Source organism: Morchella sextelata (genome assembly GCF_020137385.1).
Source record: "Morchella sextelata strain SCLS chromosome Unknown scls_11, whole genome shotgun sequence".
Classification (NCBI taxonomy): Eukaryota; Fungi; Ascomycota; class Pezizomycetes; order Pezizales; family Morchellaceae; genus Morchella; species Morchella sextelata.
The window spans coordinates 1,154,619-1,169,526 of NW_025408626.1; the positions used below are offsets into that span (position 1 = coordinate 1,154,619).

Here is a 14,908-nt window from a genome sequence, read left to right on the forward strand (position 1 = left end):
ACGCAGAGCTCAGAGTTCGGCTAACAGCTACAAAGGTAGAAGTCTCCAAGGTCTCTTCAGTCAACGTCGAGTATGATTCTCCTTGATCCGATACGGGCCCCGCGAGCTACGTTATCAACAAAGATTCACTAGAGTTAGCGTATAGAATTCGACCGTCTTCGACGTAATAGTTCAGGTAGAGTTCGAAGTCACGATAGAGTAAAGTGTTTCCAAAAGTATAGTCAAATAAAGTTGTAACTCGCGTATCAACGATTTATATTGTTAAGACTCTGATTTCGCCGATGATGGTTTGGCTAGTCAGTGAATGACACAGTATTTATATCCCTCGCTTATGTCTTGAGGACCCAGTCTACTAATAATACAGAATACACTCGGGGCATGCCCGAGACCCTGAAAAACAACCAAGAACATTTAACTCCTAAATCCGTAACCCAAACTCCTAAATCCGCTGAAACCCCTCAACCTATTTATCCACTCTAATGCACGTTCCCCTGTCGATGTTTCTTCTCCATCGGCCGTCTGGTGGATAATCGTCAGCGTCGGCTATTCGGAGGTCTCGGACGGCAAGGCTACCTACTCAGGCCTCTTCCCACATCGCTTTCCCACATAGCAGAGTCCTCTCATGCCCACAGGTACCGCCGATAGGTACTCGGTCGGCTGGCAGCTTTGCGCCGATTCGCTCCGAGCGGTCCGATCTTCGATCCGATTGATTCCAGCTGTCCCTCATATATCCACCGGTACCAAAACACTCCCCTCCGGCGGTTTGACGCTCCGGGGGTTATTATTGGGGTCGAAAACGTGTTTTTTATGACTCTGGGTTTTTTGGTCGTAATTTGGTCGCACCACACTTCGCGAGTGTGGTCAAGAGTTGATATTAGCGTACAGAGGGTATTGGGGTATCTACTAGCCTTTCTCTCACTCCCGTAAATGCTTGGCATGCCCGTAACAGCTTACCCCCCTTCCAGGGTGTCACGTCTCGGGACATCTTCTGACAGACTATGGTTCCAGTAAACCTGCTCCACATATCACCCGCGGTGTCTGTGGAGGGGAAGGACTTAGCCCCGTAGGGTACCTCTATAGTCTCAGGCGCTGGTCCTTCACGGCCTTGGGGTTCCTTCGATGGAAGTCGCGGACAAGGTCAAGTACTTCCTCATCCATAGCGTCCATGACTTGATACGTACAGTCACTCATCGAATAGCCCCGCCATTTCACCAGGTATTCCACTAATCCTCTTCTACTTTTCCGGCTCCCCACGATACTTTCCACTTCGTACAGCACTTCTCCTTCCTTATCGACCTCTTCGGGAGTTGGGGGACGTTGTTCTCGGCCTGGGATACTGCTCTGTCGATACCGTTCCAAGAGTTCAATATGGAACACATTATGGATTTTGACTTGTGGCGGCAGTTCCAGTTCGCAGGCTCGTTTCCCGGCTAGTCGGATGATTCTGAACGGGCCGAGTTTCTTGTGATCGAGTTTCTTAGTGGAGCGACGTGTCTTGATATTGGTCGCATTGAGCATAACCATATCTCCCACCTTGAAGTTAGGCGGTTCGTCCCTTTTTCGATCATAGTATTTCCCCATCTTTTCCCTGGTGTCTGTTAAGCGAGCGAGAGCAGAATCATGAACCCCTCGGATGAAATGAGCGTACAGATCACTAGTTGGGTTGACCACTTCGGCTTCTGTCGGCCAGTTGGTTCTTGGGTTATAACCGTAATTGGTATAAAACGGAGATTGACCCGTGGCGGTGGTAACCGAGTTGTTGTAAGCATACTCCGCCAACGGGAGTAGCTCTGCCCAATCATCTTGCTCGTAGTTGCAGAACGCTCGTAAGTAATGCTCGAGGGTTTGGTTGACTCGCTCTGTTTGCCCATCGGTCTGAGGGTGGAAAGCCGTACTCATTCTTATCCTCACGTCCAATAATTCCATAAGGGATGCCCAAAAGCTTGAAGTAAACTTGGCGTCCCTGTCGGAAACTATATCAAGAGGCAGCCCATGGAGTCGCCAGATTTGACCGAGGAATATCTTCGCTAAATCCTGCACGGTCGTTTCTGCTACTAGGGGAATGAAGTGCGACATCTTTGAGAACCTATCGACTACTACCCAAATTTGGTTGTATCCCTTCGATTCCGGTAATTGCACGACGAAGTCCATTGATATCGATTGCCAGACGGAATGTGGTGTGGACAATGGTAGAAGCGCACCGTACTTCTTATGGCGGCTGGGTTTGTTGCGCTGGCACTCGTCACATGACCGAACGTAGTCATCAATCCACTCGTTCATTTTTGGCCAATAGAAGTTACGTGTGATGAGTTCCAAAGTTTTGTCTTGTCCAAAGTGTCCTGCCACCTTCGAATCGTGTTCTGACTGTGCAATTCGGATCTTGATGCGGTCGTCTGCCGGAATATAGAGTCGGTTCTTATAGAAGAGTAGCCCGTCTTTTTCGGCAATATCCTTCAATTCCCCCAGCTTCTCCCCTTGCTCAACTCTCTCTTTCATTCCTACCCATGTCGGGTTTCCCGATGCCGCCTGCCTGACATGATCCAGAAAATTCTTCGACCAGTCAATCACCCCCTTGGAGGCAAGCGACACCGCTGATACCACAAACTCTTCCTCCGCCAACTGTCCGGGCTTAAAGAACCTGTCTATCGGCTGTTTCCCAAGCGTGCCTCCCCCTTCGGGACGGTACTCCGGCCGTCGCGATAGTGCATCTGCCTTCCCATTTTTGGTTCCCGGGCGGTAAATAATCTTGAAATCAAATTCCGCCAAAGACTCAGCCCACCTTGCCTGTCGTCGGTTAAGAACCTTGGTTGTTGAAAAATATTCCAAGTTCTTATGATCTGTATAGACGAGAACCGTTCGACTAGGTCCTTCGAGGTAGTGACGCCATTGCTTGAAGGCTGACACAATTCCTAGCATCTCCTTATCCCAGACGTCGTAATTGAGTTCCGCTGGGTTAAGCTTTCGAGAATAAAAGGCAACAGGGTGAGTCTTTCCGTCAATAACCTGGGATAAGATTGCGGCGATAGCAAAATCGCTTGCGTCCGTTTCCACGATAGTCTGGCGATCTGGAGAGAAGTGTACCAAGATCGGCGCAGACGTAAATAGGGTTTTGAGTTTTTCGAAGGCTGCTTGGGCCATCATAGACCAGACAAAGTTCTTAGCATCACCCCTGAGACAATCGGTAATGGGTTTACAGACCCCGGAGAAATTGTGGATAAACCTTCTGTAGAAGTTGGCAAAGCCCATGAAGATCTGTACTTCCTTAACGCTACGCGGGGCTTGCCAATTCGTAACAGACATAACCTTATCCAGTGCCATGGTGACGCCTGCTGGGGCAAGGATGTATCCGAGGAACTCGATTTCAGTGAGCTCGAAGAACGATTTCTTCGGGTTGGCGACCAGGTTGTATTCTTGTAGCCTACTAAGGACTTTGCCGACCAACTCCCTGTGCTCCTCTCGAGACTTGCTATATATTAGGATATCATCTAGGTATACTACTACACCTTGATCCAAGAATTCCCTCAGGGCATCATTCATCATGTTCTGGAAGGTCGCCGGTGCATTTGCCAGCCCAAAAGGCATGACGAGGTACTCAAAATGCCCGTACCGCGTACGAAAGGCTGTCTTCCACTCGTCGCCGTCTTTGATCCTGATAAGGTTGTAACCTTCCTTCAGGTCAATCTTCGAGAAGATAACCGCGCCTGCCACTCGATCTCGTAGTTCGTCCATAAGTGGTAACGGATACCTGTTCTTGATGGACACGCGGTTAAGTCCACGGTAGTCAACGCAAAGTCGTAGACTACCGTCCTTCTTCTTCACAAATAGAATTGGGGCTCCTGCCGGGGATTTGCTCGGCCTAATCTTTCCCAATCGCAACATTTTGTCCAGGTACTCCCGAAGCACCTTCAGCTCGACTTCGGATAGGGAGTAGACGGGTCCCCATGGTGGCTGTTTGCCTGGTTCAAGATCTATCGCATGGTCGTAGGATCGATGCGGTGGTAATTTGTCGGCTTCCGACGGTAGGAAGACTTTAAGGAACCCATGGAGCCAAGAGGGAAGAGTTTCGCGGAGGTTAACCGATTCATCTTCCAAAAGACAAATGCTACCGATGAATTGGGCCTCCGGATCGTCCAATACACCCTCGTCCATTTCTATTTGAGGTTCCTTGTCAGTAAAGCATCGACTCTTACAGTTCTCACCATCGTAGGAGACTTCCCCATTTGACCTTATAACCGGCTTGTGTTCTTTCAACCACCAATTCGGTAGTATTGCATCGATGCCAACCGGGAGAGGGGCGATCTCGAATGATAGCTGTGTTTGATGCCCCCTTGACATTATAATTAATGGTTGTGTAAAGGCGTGTCCCGTGCCCTTCATAACTTCTCCCGTAAATCCAAATACCCGGGCCGGGACGTCTCGTTTCACCTTCGGGACCTCAAAACTATCAACAAAAACAGCAGACAAAACAGGACCAGTTGCACCAGTATCCAACAACACCTTACAAGGTAAACATTTTTCCGCAAAACAAAGGAACTGATTAACGATAGGTCGAGGACCATGAATAGGTTCCTCCAAAATTTTCTGTTTTTTCTCCGGTTGGGACGCTCTCCCTTCCTGCCTTTTTCTTTTCATATTTTTTTTGTTGTTTTCCGTCAGTGATAACATAGCAATCTGGGGATACTCCTGACCTGACTCATCAGAGTCCCCTTTTAAAAATCCTCATCGAAATCCATCTCAGATTCCGATCCGCGTTCTCGCACAAACGCTTGCCCACTGGTGTACTCCGCAGCAGCCGTAGCAGCCGGCTTTCTAGCGCGGTGCCTCATACGCTTCTTCTGAGGTTGGGGTTCTGGTGGTTCCATATCGTGGTCGCCATCGTCATCGCGGGTACGCTTTCGGGAGAAAGAGGAGATAGATGCACTGCTGTTAGCATCAGAACGACACCATTTCCAAAGATGACCCTTCCGGCCACATCGCACACAGACTCCATCGGTCTTTCGCTGTTCTCGGACCGGCTGTGGAACTCCTTTGGTAGCTTCGTCGTAGTCGTGGTATATTGGCTTGTTCCCCGACTTGTTCTTGCTGGTGCTCTTCTTATCTTGCCCTTTTTCCTTCTCCTCGGTCTGAGCCCTCCCCTTGATCTTAAACCCCTTTTCCTTCGGCCGCGAGTTCCCACCATTGTTCGACTCCCTTCCTCTCGACTCTGCTTTCCCCAACATCTTCATCTGCTCTTGATAAGCTTCATGAGCCTTGCCGGCTCGTTCCAACTGTTGGATGTACTCGGAGTCGTCATCGGTTGGATCGAAGCGTGAGTGGCGCTCCCGGATTTCATTTGGTAGCCCTTGGAGCAGGGCAGCGCGATAGGATGCTCCTTTCATCTGAGCATGCTGGTTCATGATCTCCATTCTCGTCAGATAGTCCCCGATGTTAGCAGAGTACTTAAACTGCTGCATTTTCATCGCGTTTTCCATAGCCTCCTGAGTGCTTAAGAAGCGTTTCCTGATCTCCTGACGGAACCGAGTCCAAGTAGCGTAGTCGGCAGCTGCCGGACCTAGCATCTTGGTCTCGATATACTCCATAAACCATTCCTTTGCCAACCCACACGTATACGTTCCAGCGAACAGCACCTTGTTTCTGTCCGTTCGGAACTTCTTGGGCTTCTGCTCGAAGTAGATCTCGCACTCCATGAGCCAATGCCGCAGGTTGTGCTTCCTGGCATTATCGAACTCAAAGGGTATTTTGGCAAGCGAGTCTACCATATCGTCATCTTCAGGCGGCGCCGAGTTCCGGTTCCCGCCTCGATTCCTTCTCCAATTCTTCCGACCGTGCGACCATTCACTGTTATCGTCGTCATCGTCGTCGGAAGGTTCTGGGTCTCCCCCAACGTTTCCTCTTGGTGGGTTTTGTGGAGGTTGATTCCCACCATTCCCGCCAACTGGAGCAGCTCCCACCGGTCCTCTGCCATTATTGCCCTGCACTGGGCCGGCATCCTCCGGTTGCCTGCCTCCATTTCCTCCTACTGGACCAGCGTTTCCTCCTACTGGGCCAGCATTTTCGGGTTTCTTGCCATTGCCAACAGGAACCGTTCGGGGTGCATTAGGATCTAAGGGAGCACTTGCCACAGAAGGTGCTACTGACAGATGTTGTCGCAGTAGTTCCTCCATCTCGGCTATCCGTTGGTTTCTTTCCGCATCGGACCGCTTGAATTCCGCAAACCAAGCTCGTTGCTCCCCTTTTTCCTGCTCTCGCTCTTCTCTTACCATCCTCAGTTGTCGCTCCGCCTCCTGTAACTGGTTCTGGGTTTGCAGATGACTTTGCTCCAGAACCTTGTGGTCGGCGGCTCGTGCAGCTTCATGTACTTGTTGGACACTGGAGACGAGTTCAAAGAGCGATTCCAGATGTTGTTTTTGGGCAATGGCTTCTTGTCGCACCTTCTTATCCAGGATTTGCCCACTCCCTTGGACTTGTTCCTGGAGGTTTTGTAGCTGCTGCCAAACGGCCTGTCCAGCTGCACCAAGATACCTCATTTGTGCCTCATGGGTATCCAAAAACTCCTGCATATTCCTCACGAACTGGGCTTGAGCAGAGCGTTTACTCGATTGCCTAGTTGTTGTAGAGGGTCCTCCCGTCAATAGGGGGTCTGGGCTAGCAGCCCTTGATATCACCATAGAATCTTCTCCTCCGGCCTCCTCAGTTACGGCCGAGTTATCTATGAAGTAATTATCCCTTCGGGTAGTCATTGTGATAGGGGATAACGATGATAGTTCTTTTCTTTGAGGTGACTTCGTTACTCCAAGTGAACTTGTGAGTAACAATATACTGTGAGGGATGCGTACCAGACCGCAAGAGTACACTACGCAGAGCTCAGAGTTCGGCTAACAGCTACAAAGGTAGAAGTCTCCAAGGTCTCTTCAGTCAACGTCGAGTATGATTCTCCTTGATCCGATACGGGCCCCGCGAGCTACGTTATCAACAAAGATTCACTAGAGTTAGCGTATAGAATTCGACCGTCTTCGACGTAATAGTTCAGGTAGAGTTCGAAGTCACGATAGAGTAAAGTGTTTCCAAAAGTATAGTCAAATAAAGTTGTAACTCGCGTATCAACGATTTATATTGTTAAGACTCTGATTTCGCCGATGATGGTTTGGCTAGTCAGTGAATGACACAGTATTTATATCCCTCGCTTATGTCTTGAGGACCCAGTCTACTAATAATACAGAATACACTCGGGGCATGCCCGAGACCCTGAAAAACAACCAAGAACATTTAACTCCTAAATCCGTAACCCAAACTCCTAAATCCGCTGAAACCCCTCAACCTATTTATCCACTCTAATGCACGTTCCCCTGTCGATGTTTCTTCTCCATCGGCCGTCTGGTGGATAATCGTCAGCGTCGGCTATTCGGAGGTCTCGGACGGCAAGGCTACCTACTCAGGCCTCTTCCCACATCGCTTTCCCACATAGCAGAGTCCTCTCATGCCCACAGGTACCGCCGATAGGTACTCGGTCGGCTGGCAGCTTTGCGCCGATTCGCTCCGAGCGGTCCGATCTTCGATCCGATTGATTCCAGCTGTCCCTCATATATCCACCGGTACCAAAACACTCCCCTCCGGCGGTTTGACGCTCCGGGGGTTATTATTGGGGTCGAAAACGTGTTTTTTATGACTCTGGGTTTTTTGGTCGTAATTTGGTCGCACCACACTTCGCGAGTGTGGTCAAGAGTTGATATTAGCGTACAGAGGGTATTGGGGTATCTACTAGCCTTTCTCTCACTCCCGTAAATGCTTGGCATGCCCGTAACACCGACCATCCCATGACATCGAGATAGTACTGGAAGAAGGCAAACGACCACCATATGGACCTATATATGGATTATCTCAAATTGAGTTAAAAGCACTACGAGAATATCTTGATGAAAATCTACCCAAAGGATTTATTCGAGCCAGTGAATCACCAGCGGGAGCACCCATACTATTTGTAAAGAAAAGCGATGGAACCCTTCGACTCTGTGTTGACTATCGAGGCCTAAATGCGATTACAATCAAAAATCGATATCCATTACCATTGTTGAAAGAAACCCTGGCTAAGTTGTCAAGAGCACAATACTATACTAAATTGGATTTACGATGGGGATATAATCAAATCAGGATAGCGGAGGGAGATGAATGGAAAACGGCATTTCGAACTCGATATGGACATTTCGAATATACAGTAATGCCATTTGGATTGGCTAATGCCCCTGCAACATTTCAACATTGGATCAATGATATTTTACGTCCCTATCTCGACCAATTTGTAACGGCATACTTAGACGATATCCTTATCTATTCCGAAACTCTACCAGAACATAAAGAACACATTCAAAAGGTTCTAAAGGTACTTGATGAGAATCATGTTCACCTTAAACCTGAAAAATGTGAATTTATGGTTCAGGAAACGAAATATCTCGGTTTAATTCTTACTCCGAATGGAAATAGAATGGACCCAAAGAAGGTTATTGATGTTTTGGAATGGACCACACCGACAAATCTTCGTGATGTTCAAGTATTTCTAGGATTTGCAAATTTCTATCGGCGATTTATTTTAGGATATTCGAAAATTGTTGCTCCACTTACAGCCTTGACGAAGAAGAATGTTAAATTTGATTGGACGGATGAAAGGGAGGAAGCATTTCAAACTTTGAAAAAGATGTTTACAACGGCGCCAATCCTAGCTCATTTTAATCCGGATCGAAAAATTGTGATAGAAACCGATGCATCCGACTATGTTTCAGCAGGAATCCTATCTCAACGTGACAACGAAGGAATCCTACATCCAGTTGCTTTCTTTTCTAAGAAACATTCTCCTGCAGAATGCAACTACGAAATCTATGACAAAGAACTTTTAGCAGTTATACGATGTTTCGAAGAATGGCGACATCACCTGGAGGGAGCTCAATTTCCAATTGAAGTTCTTAGCGACCATCAAAATCTTGAATATTTTATGACAACAAAATTGTTAAATCGTCGACAAGCCCGTTGGTCTGAATTTCTTTCACGCTTCGATTTCGTTATACAATTTCGACCAGGAAAACAAGGAACAAAACCAGATGCATTGACTAGGAGGTCAGGTGACCTACCTAAAGAGGGGGATGAACGGTTGACGCATCAGAGTCAAGTGATTCTGAAGCGAAAAAATTTGGATACTAAGCTAAGTTTGTTCGCGGGTTCTTTGTCAAATGAATCCGCTGAAGGAGCGTCCACTGTAGAGGAGTTATTTTCAAAAGCTTACCAAGTGGATAATTTCCCAAATAAGATCCTCGCTATGCTCCGGAATGGCGTTCGTCACTCGAATAAGATTTCACTCGCCGAATGTGCAGAAGATAACAACGGTCGGCTACTTTATCGAGGCATGCTATATGTACCAGACGACGATGACCTTCGACTAAGGCTTTTAAAAGAACACCATGACAAACCATCTGCAGGACATCCGGGTAGAGCGAAGACTCTGGAGCTCCTAAGTCGAGAATATTACTGGCCACAGATGCGAAAGTTCGTCGATCAATATATCAGGAATTGCAATGTGTGCATCCGTAGTAAGGCATCACACAATGCACCTTATGGAGTACTTCGCCCCATGCCAATCCCCGATGGGCCCTGGACAGACGTCTCGATGGATTTTGTGACTGATCTTCCTGAGAGTGATGGGTATAATGCGATTTTGGTCGTGGTAGATAGACTAACCAAGATGCGGCATCTGATACCGACGACAAAGGAGGCGGATTCACGGGAAGTAGCAAGGCTATATATTGATAACGTCTGGAAACTACATGGATTACCCGATACTATGGTACCCGATCGAGGAACACAGTTCGTCGCGGAATTCTGGAGGTCCCTTTGTGATCGATTGGAAATCTCGCCAAAGTTCTCTACTGCATTCCACCCCCAAACAGATGGACAGACAGAAAGGATTAATGCCATAATGGAACAATACCTCCGAAGCTATGTTTCCTATCAACAAGACGACTGGGTCCGATGGCTACCGATGGCTGAATTTGCAACCAACAACCACGTTTCCGAAACAACAAAAGTTTCCCCCTTTTATGCTAATTCGGGAAGGAATCCTAGGATAACATTTGGGCCTTTGGTGTAACGGAGCCATTTCAACTGTCTGGTGTATGAGTACACACAGGGCCCGGTTACATGCTGAGAGTTATTGTTAGAAGCCAGTTGCACGGTGACATGCAAGTGCCGGCAGTGTGGTTAGCTACCAGCTGTTAGAGTAACTACATTCCGGGCGCTAGGAAGGGGATCTATTCATGGGAGCAATGACTGACGAGTCTATGCCTCGCCAGCGACTAGAAGACCGGCCAGAGTGAAGCTCTGATTGCCCGGCGATCCTCTATATCCTCTGAGCATGATAAGTCCGCCGAAGGGTAGGGACTATGTGTAACGGGGGTCCTTTCTAAGAGAAATAGATTTGTATAGAATAGAGACGGCCGTGCAAGATAGACAATCAGGTTGCAGATTATTCAAAGATACGATCGCTAGAACTCAATAATCTTTAAGGGCTCTGCTACCGATAAGAACTTGGGTTTTTCTTTCTGATGAAGACTGGAGAGAATAGGACTGAAGGGCGAGAATGAACCTGAGTACTTATACTCCGAAGGCCTCTATTCTCTGCTCCTAACTCCTTTACTAAGTTCCGGTGGGCCTTCCCTCAGTACCGGAAACAATACCACCGCTACCCCGCTTTTCTCTAAGCGTCAGCAGGTGTTTCCGATACCCAAGGCAACCACCCTTAGTCAAAGCCTTTGTAACACCTGCAGCCTTGGTTGCCACACAACCGAGGACCTGCATGAATGAGCTGCCGCTCAGGTGTAAGCTTAATCATTGCTGTAGAGCTTTTTACTTATTGTAGACTTCCCTAGCATAGTCCCTGCCCTTCGGCGGACTCACAATGCTCAGAGGATACAGAGGATCACCGGGCAATCAGAGCTTCACTCTGGCCGATCTTCTAGTCACTGGCGAGGCATAGACTCGTCAGTCATTGCTCCCATGAATAGATCCCCTTCCTAGCGCCCGGAATGTAGTTACTCTGACAGCTGGTAGCTAACCACACTGCCGGTACTTGCATATCACCGTGCAACTGGCTTCTAACAATAACTCTCAGCATGTAACCGGGCCCTGTGTGTACTCATACACCAGACAGTTGAAATGGCTCCGTTACACCACTCCCCTCTTCCAGGATCTTGGTCTCCGAGATCTATAACCATTCTATTACCATACAATCTATATGACAAGAAACTCCGTGATATGCAAGGAACAAAACCTAAGGAAAAAATCTACACCCCAACAATCCGCTTGTCCTTGGGTTTCTTAGGATACCTCATATGGAAATCCCGAAGGGCTTCTTCAGCACTCTTCTTGAGATGCTCCCAAGGTTCCCATGTAGCATCCTCGTTTTCATAACCTTCCCACAGCACTAGGTATTCCACTCGTCTCCTTTTCTTATTGACCCGGCTGTCAGCTACTTCTCGGACAACCCAGTTCTGTTCTCCTTCAATCTCTTCTGGCTCCGGTACAGGAACTCTTCTCTCAGGATCTACCGGTGCTCGGTAAGGTTCCAGAAGAGAGACGTGAAAGACCGGGTGGATTCCCATTTGAGGGGGAAGAGAGAGCTTGTAGGCACGGGTACCAATAGCTTCTAAGACCTTGAAGGGTCCCATCTTCTTCTGATCCAATTTCCCCAAAGGCCGCTTTGTTTGCACATTGCGCCGGTCCAACATAACTTCATCTCCGGGCTTGATTTCAGGTGGTGCCAGGGCATGAGCATCATACCATCGGGCCATCCTTAATCTAGCTTTACCCAAGCTGGCGTTCATAGCCTGCCAGATAGATTCCCATTGAGAAATCATGACCTCACTTGCTGGATTGTTCCATTCTACTCCTTCCTTTGGGGCCGGCCAGTTGGTCCTGGGTTCATATCCATAGTTGGCATAAAAAGCCGATACTTTGGTAGACTCAGAGACCGCCGAGTTATAAGCATAGTCTGCCAAAGGCAAGAGTTCTGCCCAGTCATCCTGTTGATATGAACAATAACTCCGCAAGTAATGTTCCAGGGTCTGATTAACTCTTTCTGTTTGACCGTCCGTTTGGGGGTGGAAAGATGTGGACATCTTCAGCTTCACATTGAGGAGGTTCATGAGAGATTGCCAAAAGTGAGAGATGAACCTGCTATCTCTGTCCGAGACTATGTCATCAGGTAAACCATGGAGTCTCCAAACTTCCTTCAAGAACAATTTAGCCAAATCTTCCGTTTTATTGAGGGTAGGAAGAGGGATGTAGTGTGCCATCTTCGAAAAGCGGTCCACTATTACCCAGATCTTTGTAAACCCACTAGATTCCGGTAGTCCCACAATGAAGTCCATAGAGATGGAAGTCCATGGCCGATAGGGTATCTCCAACGGTTGGAGCATACCAAACTTCTTGTGTCTTGAGGTCTTATTCCTCTGGCAGCTGTCACAGCTCCGGACATATTCCTCAACATCCTTATCCATGTTGGGCCAAAAGAAGTTGTTTTTCACCCGCTCAAGTGTCTTAAATTGGCCAAAGTGACCAGCCACCTTAGAGTCATGGTTATCGGACAGTATTTCCATCTGAAGCTTCTTGTCTTTGGGTATATACCATCTATTCTTGTAGAAGATAAGACCGTTCTTGACCGACAAGTTCTGGTCCAAATTTGGTTTCCTTTCAACCAGGGAGCGGTGCAATTCCTGCCAGAAACTATCCTCTTTAGCAGCCGTGTATAGGCGCTCTAAGAATGTATTCTGCAATTGATTCATCCTGACAGCCGCTAGCTTTGCAGGATCCAAAACCAATTGACCTGGCCTAAAAAAGATCTGTGGCTCCGGCTGCAGAGTTTCACCTCCCTCTCCAAGGCGGTGATCCCAGCGCCTAGATAGCACATCAGTCTTGCCATTCTTTTCTCCCGGTCTGTAGACAACTTTGAAATTGTAGCCTGCGAGGTCTTCAGACCATCTAGCTTGCCGCCTAGTGAGAACCTTGGTAGAATTAAAGTACTCCAAGTTCTTGTGGTCTGTAAAAACCGTGATCTCTTGCTCACAAGATTTGAGCATGTGTTCCCATTCTCGGAAAGAGGCTACAATAGCTCCCATTTCCTTATCATGAATGTCATAGTTGATCTCAGCAGGGGAAAACTTCTTAGAATAGAATGCCACCGGATGTAGCTTCCTATCGTCCCCATACTGAGAGAGCACCGCTCCCTTGGCAAAATCACTGGCATCTGTCTCGACCACCGTTCTCCTACTAGGGTCAAAATGAAGGAGGATTGGAGCGGTTGTGAACAGCCTCTTGAGTTCTTCGAAGGCCTGCTCATGTACTGCCGTCCAATACCATTTCTTGTCTTTTTGCAGGAGGTCAGTTAATGGCTTGCAAACCTTACTGAAGCCTTCAATAAAGCGGCGATAGAAGTTTGCGAATCCGAGGAATGCCTGTACTGCCTTGATATTCTCAGGGACCGGCCATTCCTTAACTGCCTCCACCTTATCTTCTGACATAGATACTCCTTCTTCCGAGATGTGATAGCCTAGATACTCTACTTCTCGGACATGGAAGGATGTCTTACTGATCGAGGCACAGAGCTTAGCTTCCCTAAGCTTCTGTAGTACCTTCTTGACCAATAGCTCATGCTCTTTCTCAGTCTCCGAGTAGATGAGGATGTCGTCGATATAGACAACCACTCCTTCATCCAGTAGTTCCTTCAGCACATCATTGATCATGGCCTGGAAAGCGGAGGGAGCATTGCATAGACCAAACGGCATCACATTATACTGATACAGTCCATAGCGAGTTCTGAAAGCGGTTTTCCACTCATCACCTTCAGCTATCCTGATCAGATTGAAGCCGTTCTTCAGGTCTATCTTTGTGAAGATCTTGGCCTTGAACAACCTGTCTCTGAGCTCACTCATGATAGGCAGCGGGTACTTGTCCTTGACAGTGACCTTGTTCAATCCCCTGTAGTCCACACAAATCCGCAATGTCCCATCCTTCTTAGGAATGAACAGTATGGGCGCCGCAGCGGGGCTATTAGATCTAGAGATCTTTCCTGAAGACAATTCTTTGTCCAGGTACTCTCGGAGGGCCTTCAATTCTGGAGCGGAACATGGGTACAGCGGGCCAAATGGGGGAGCGGTCCCAGGCAAGAGTTTGATCTTTAAATCATTATGGGAATGCGGCGGCATTTCCTCAATCTTCTCTTGACTGAACACATCGGCCCAATCCCGGTATAGGTGGTGTATTTTCTCAGCAATATCACCTCCGTCCTCATCATGCCATACTGAACCAACCAATTGATACACTGTCTCTTCTTCTTCCAACATTTGGTATGGAGAGATCAGTTCGATCTTGGTGGCCGCTGGGAGACAATTCTGCTTGCAGTAGTCACTCCTCCAGCTCATGGTGTTGAGTTCCCAATTAATGTCCGGGTTATGCTTCCTAGCCCAACTAATTGGCAGGTAACCGGTCATTCCTTCTTCCAGTGTGGCCACCTCCCGTCGGAGTGTCTCATTATGATCTCCCATAGTCATACGGACCGGGTGAGTGTAATACTCGCCTCCTCCCATCATGACATCTCCTTGAGCATCAAACATTGTCAGAGGTTGATCCCGCCGCACTAAGGGAATTCCATGTTTCCTGACAAAACTCTGGTTGAGGATAGCTCCTGTACAACCGGTGTCAAACAGGAAAGACCCTTGGGCGCCTTCATCCTTTCCTTTGACCGTCCATGACAGTCTTGCCTTCAGTATAGGTCTTTTTCCATGTACTGGTAAGGAGGGAAGCCTCTGTTCCAACCTTCTTTGCTTAACAGCGGGTTCTGAACTTGTTTCTCTTTGTCTTTTCAACATAG

General features: G+C 47.9%; 4 protein-coding genes across 4 annotated transcripts; 1 reads left to right on the plus strand and 3 right to left on the minus strand.

The window, feature by feature from the left end:
- Positions 1-1,074: 1,074 nt before the first annotated feature.
- On the minus strand, positions 1,075-4,632 carry H6S33_001718 (uncharacterized protein; the record flags this gene model as incomplete). The annotated part of the gene is made up of 1 exon (XM_044833076.1): positions 1,075-4,632. One exon carries the CDS (start codon positions 4,630-4,632, stop codon positions 1,075-1,077), a length of 3,558 nt encoding a protein of 1,185 aa, XP_044693779.1.
- A 77-nt stretch (positions 4,633-4,709) lies between these two features.
- Positions 4,710-6,740, minus strand: H6S33_001719 (uncharacterized protein; the record flags this gene model as incomplete). The annotated part of the gene is made up of 1 exon (XM_044833077.1): positions 4,710-6,740. One exon carries the CDS (start codon positions 6,738-6,740, stop codon positions 4,710-4,712), a length of 2,031 nt encoding a protein of 676 aa, XP_044693780.1.
- Positions 6,741-7,829: 1,089 nt separating this feature from the next.
- On the plus strand, positions 7,830-10,132 carry H6S33_001720 (uncharacterized protein; the record flags this gene model as incomplete). Its single annotated transcript, XM_044833078.1, has 1 exon — positions 7,830-10,132. A coding segment is annotated over one exon (2,303 nt), but the record flags the coding sequence as incomplete, so codon positions are not given.
- A 1,192-nt stretch (positions 10,133-11,324) lies between these two features.
- On the minus strand, positions 11,325-14,906 carry H6S33_001721 (uncharacterized protein; the record flags this gene model as incomplete). Its single annotated transcript, XM_044833080.1, has 1 exon — positions 11,325-14,906. The coding sequence occupies one exon, from the start codon at positions 14,904-14,906 to the stop codon at positions 11,325-11,327; it is 3,582 nt and encodes a 1,193-aa protein (XP_044693782.1).
- Between the last annotated feature and the right edge of the window lie 2 nt (positions 14,907-14,908).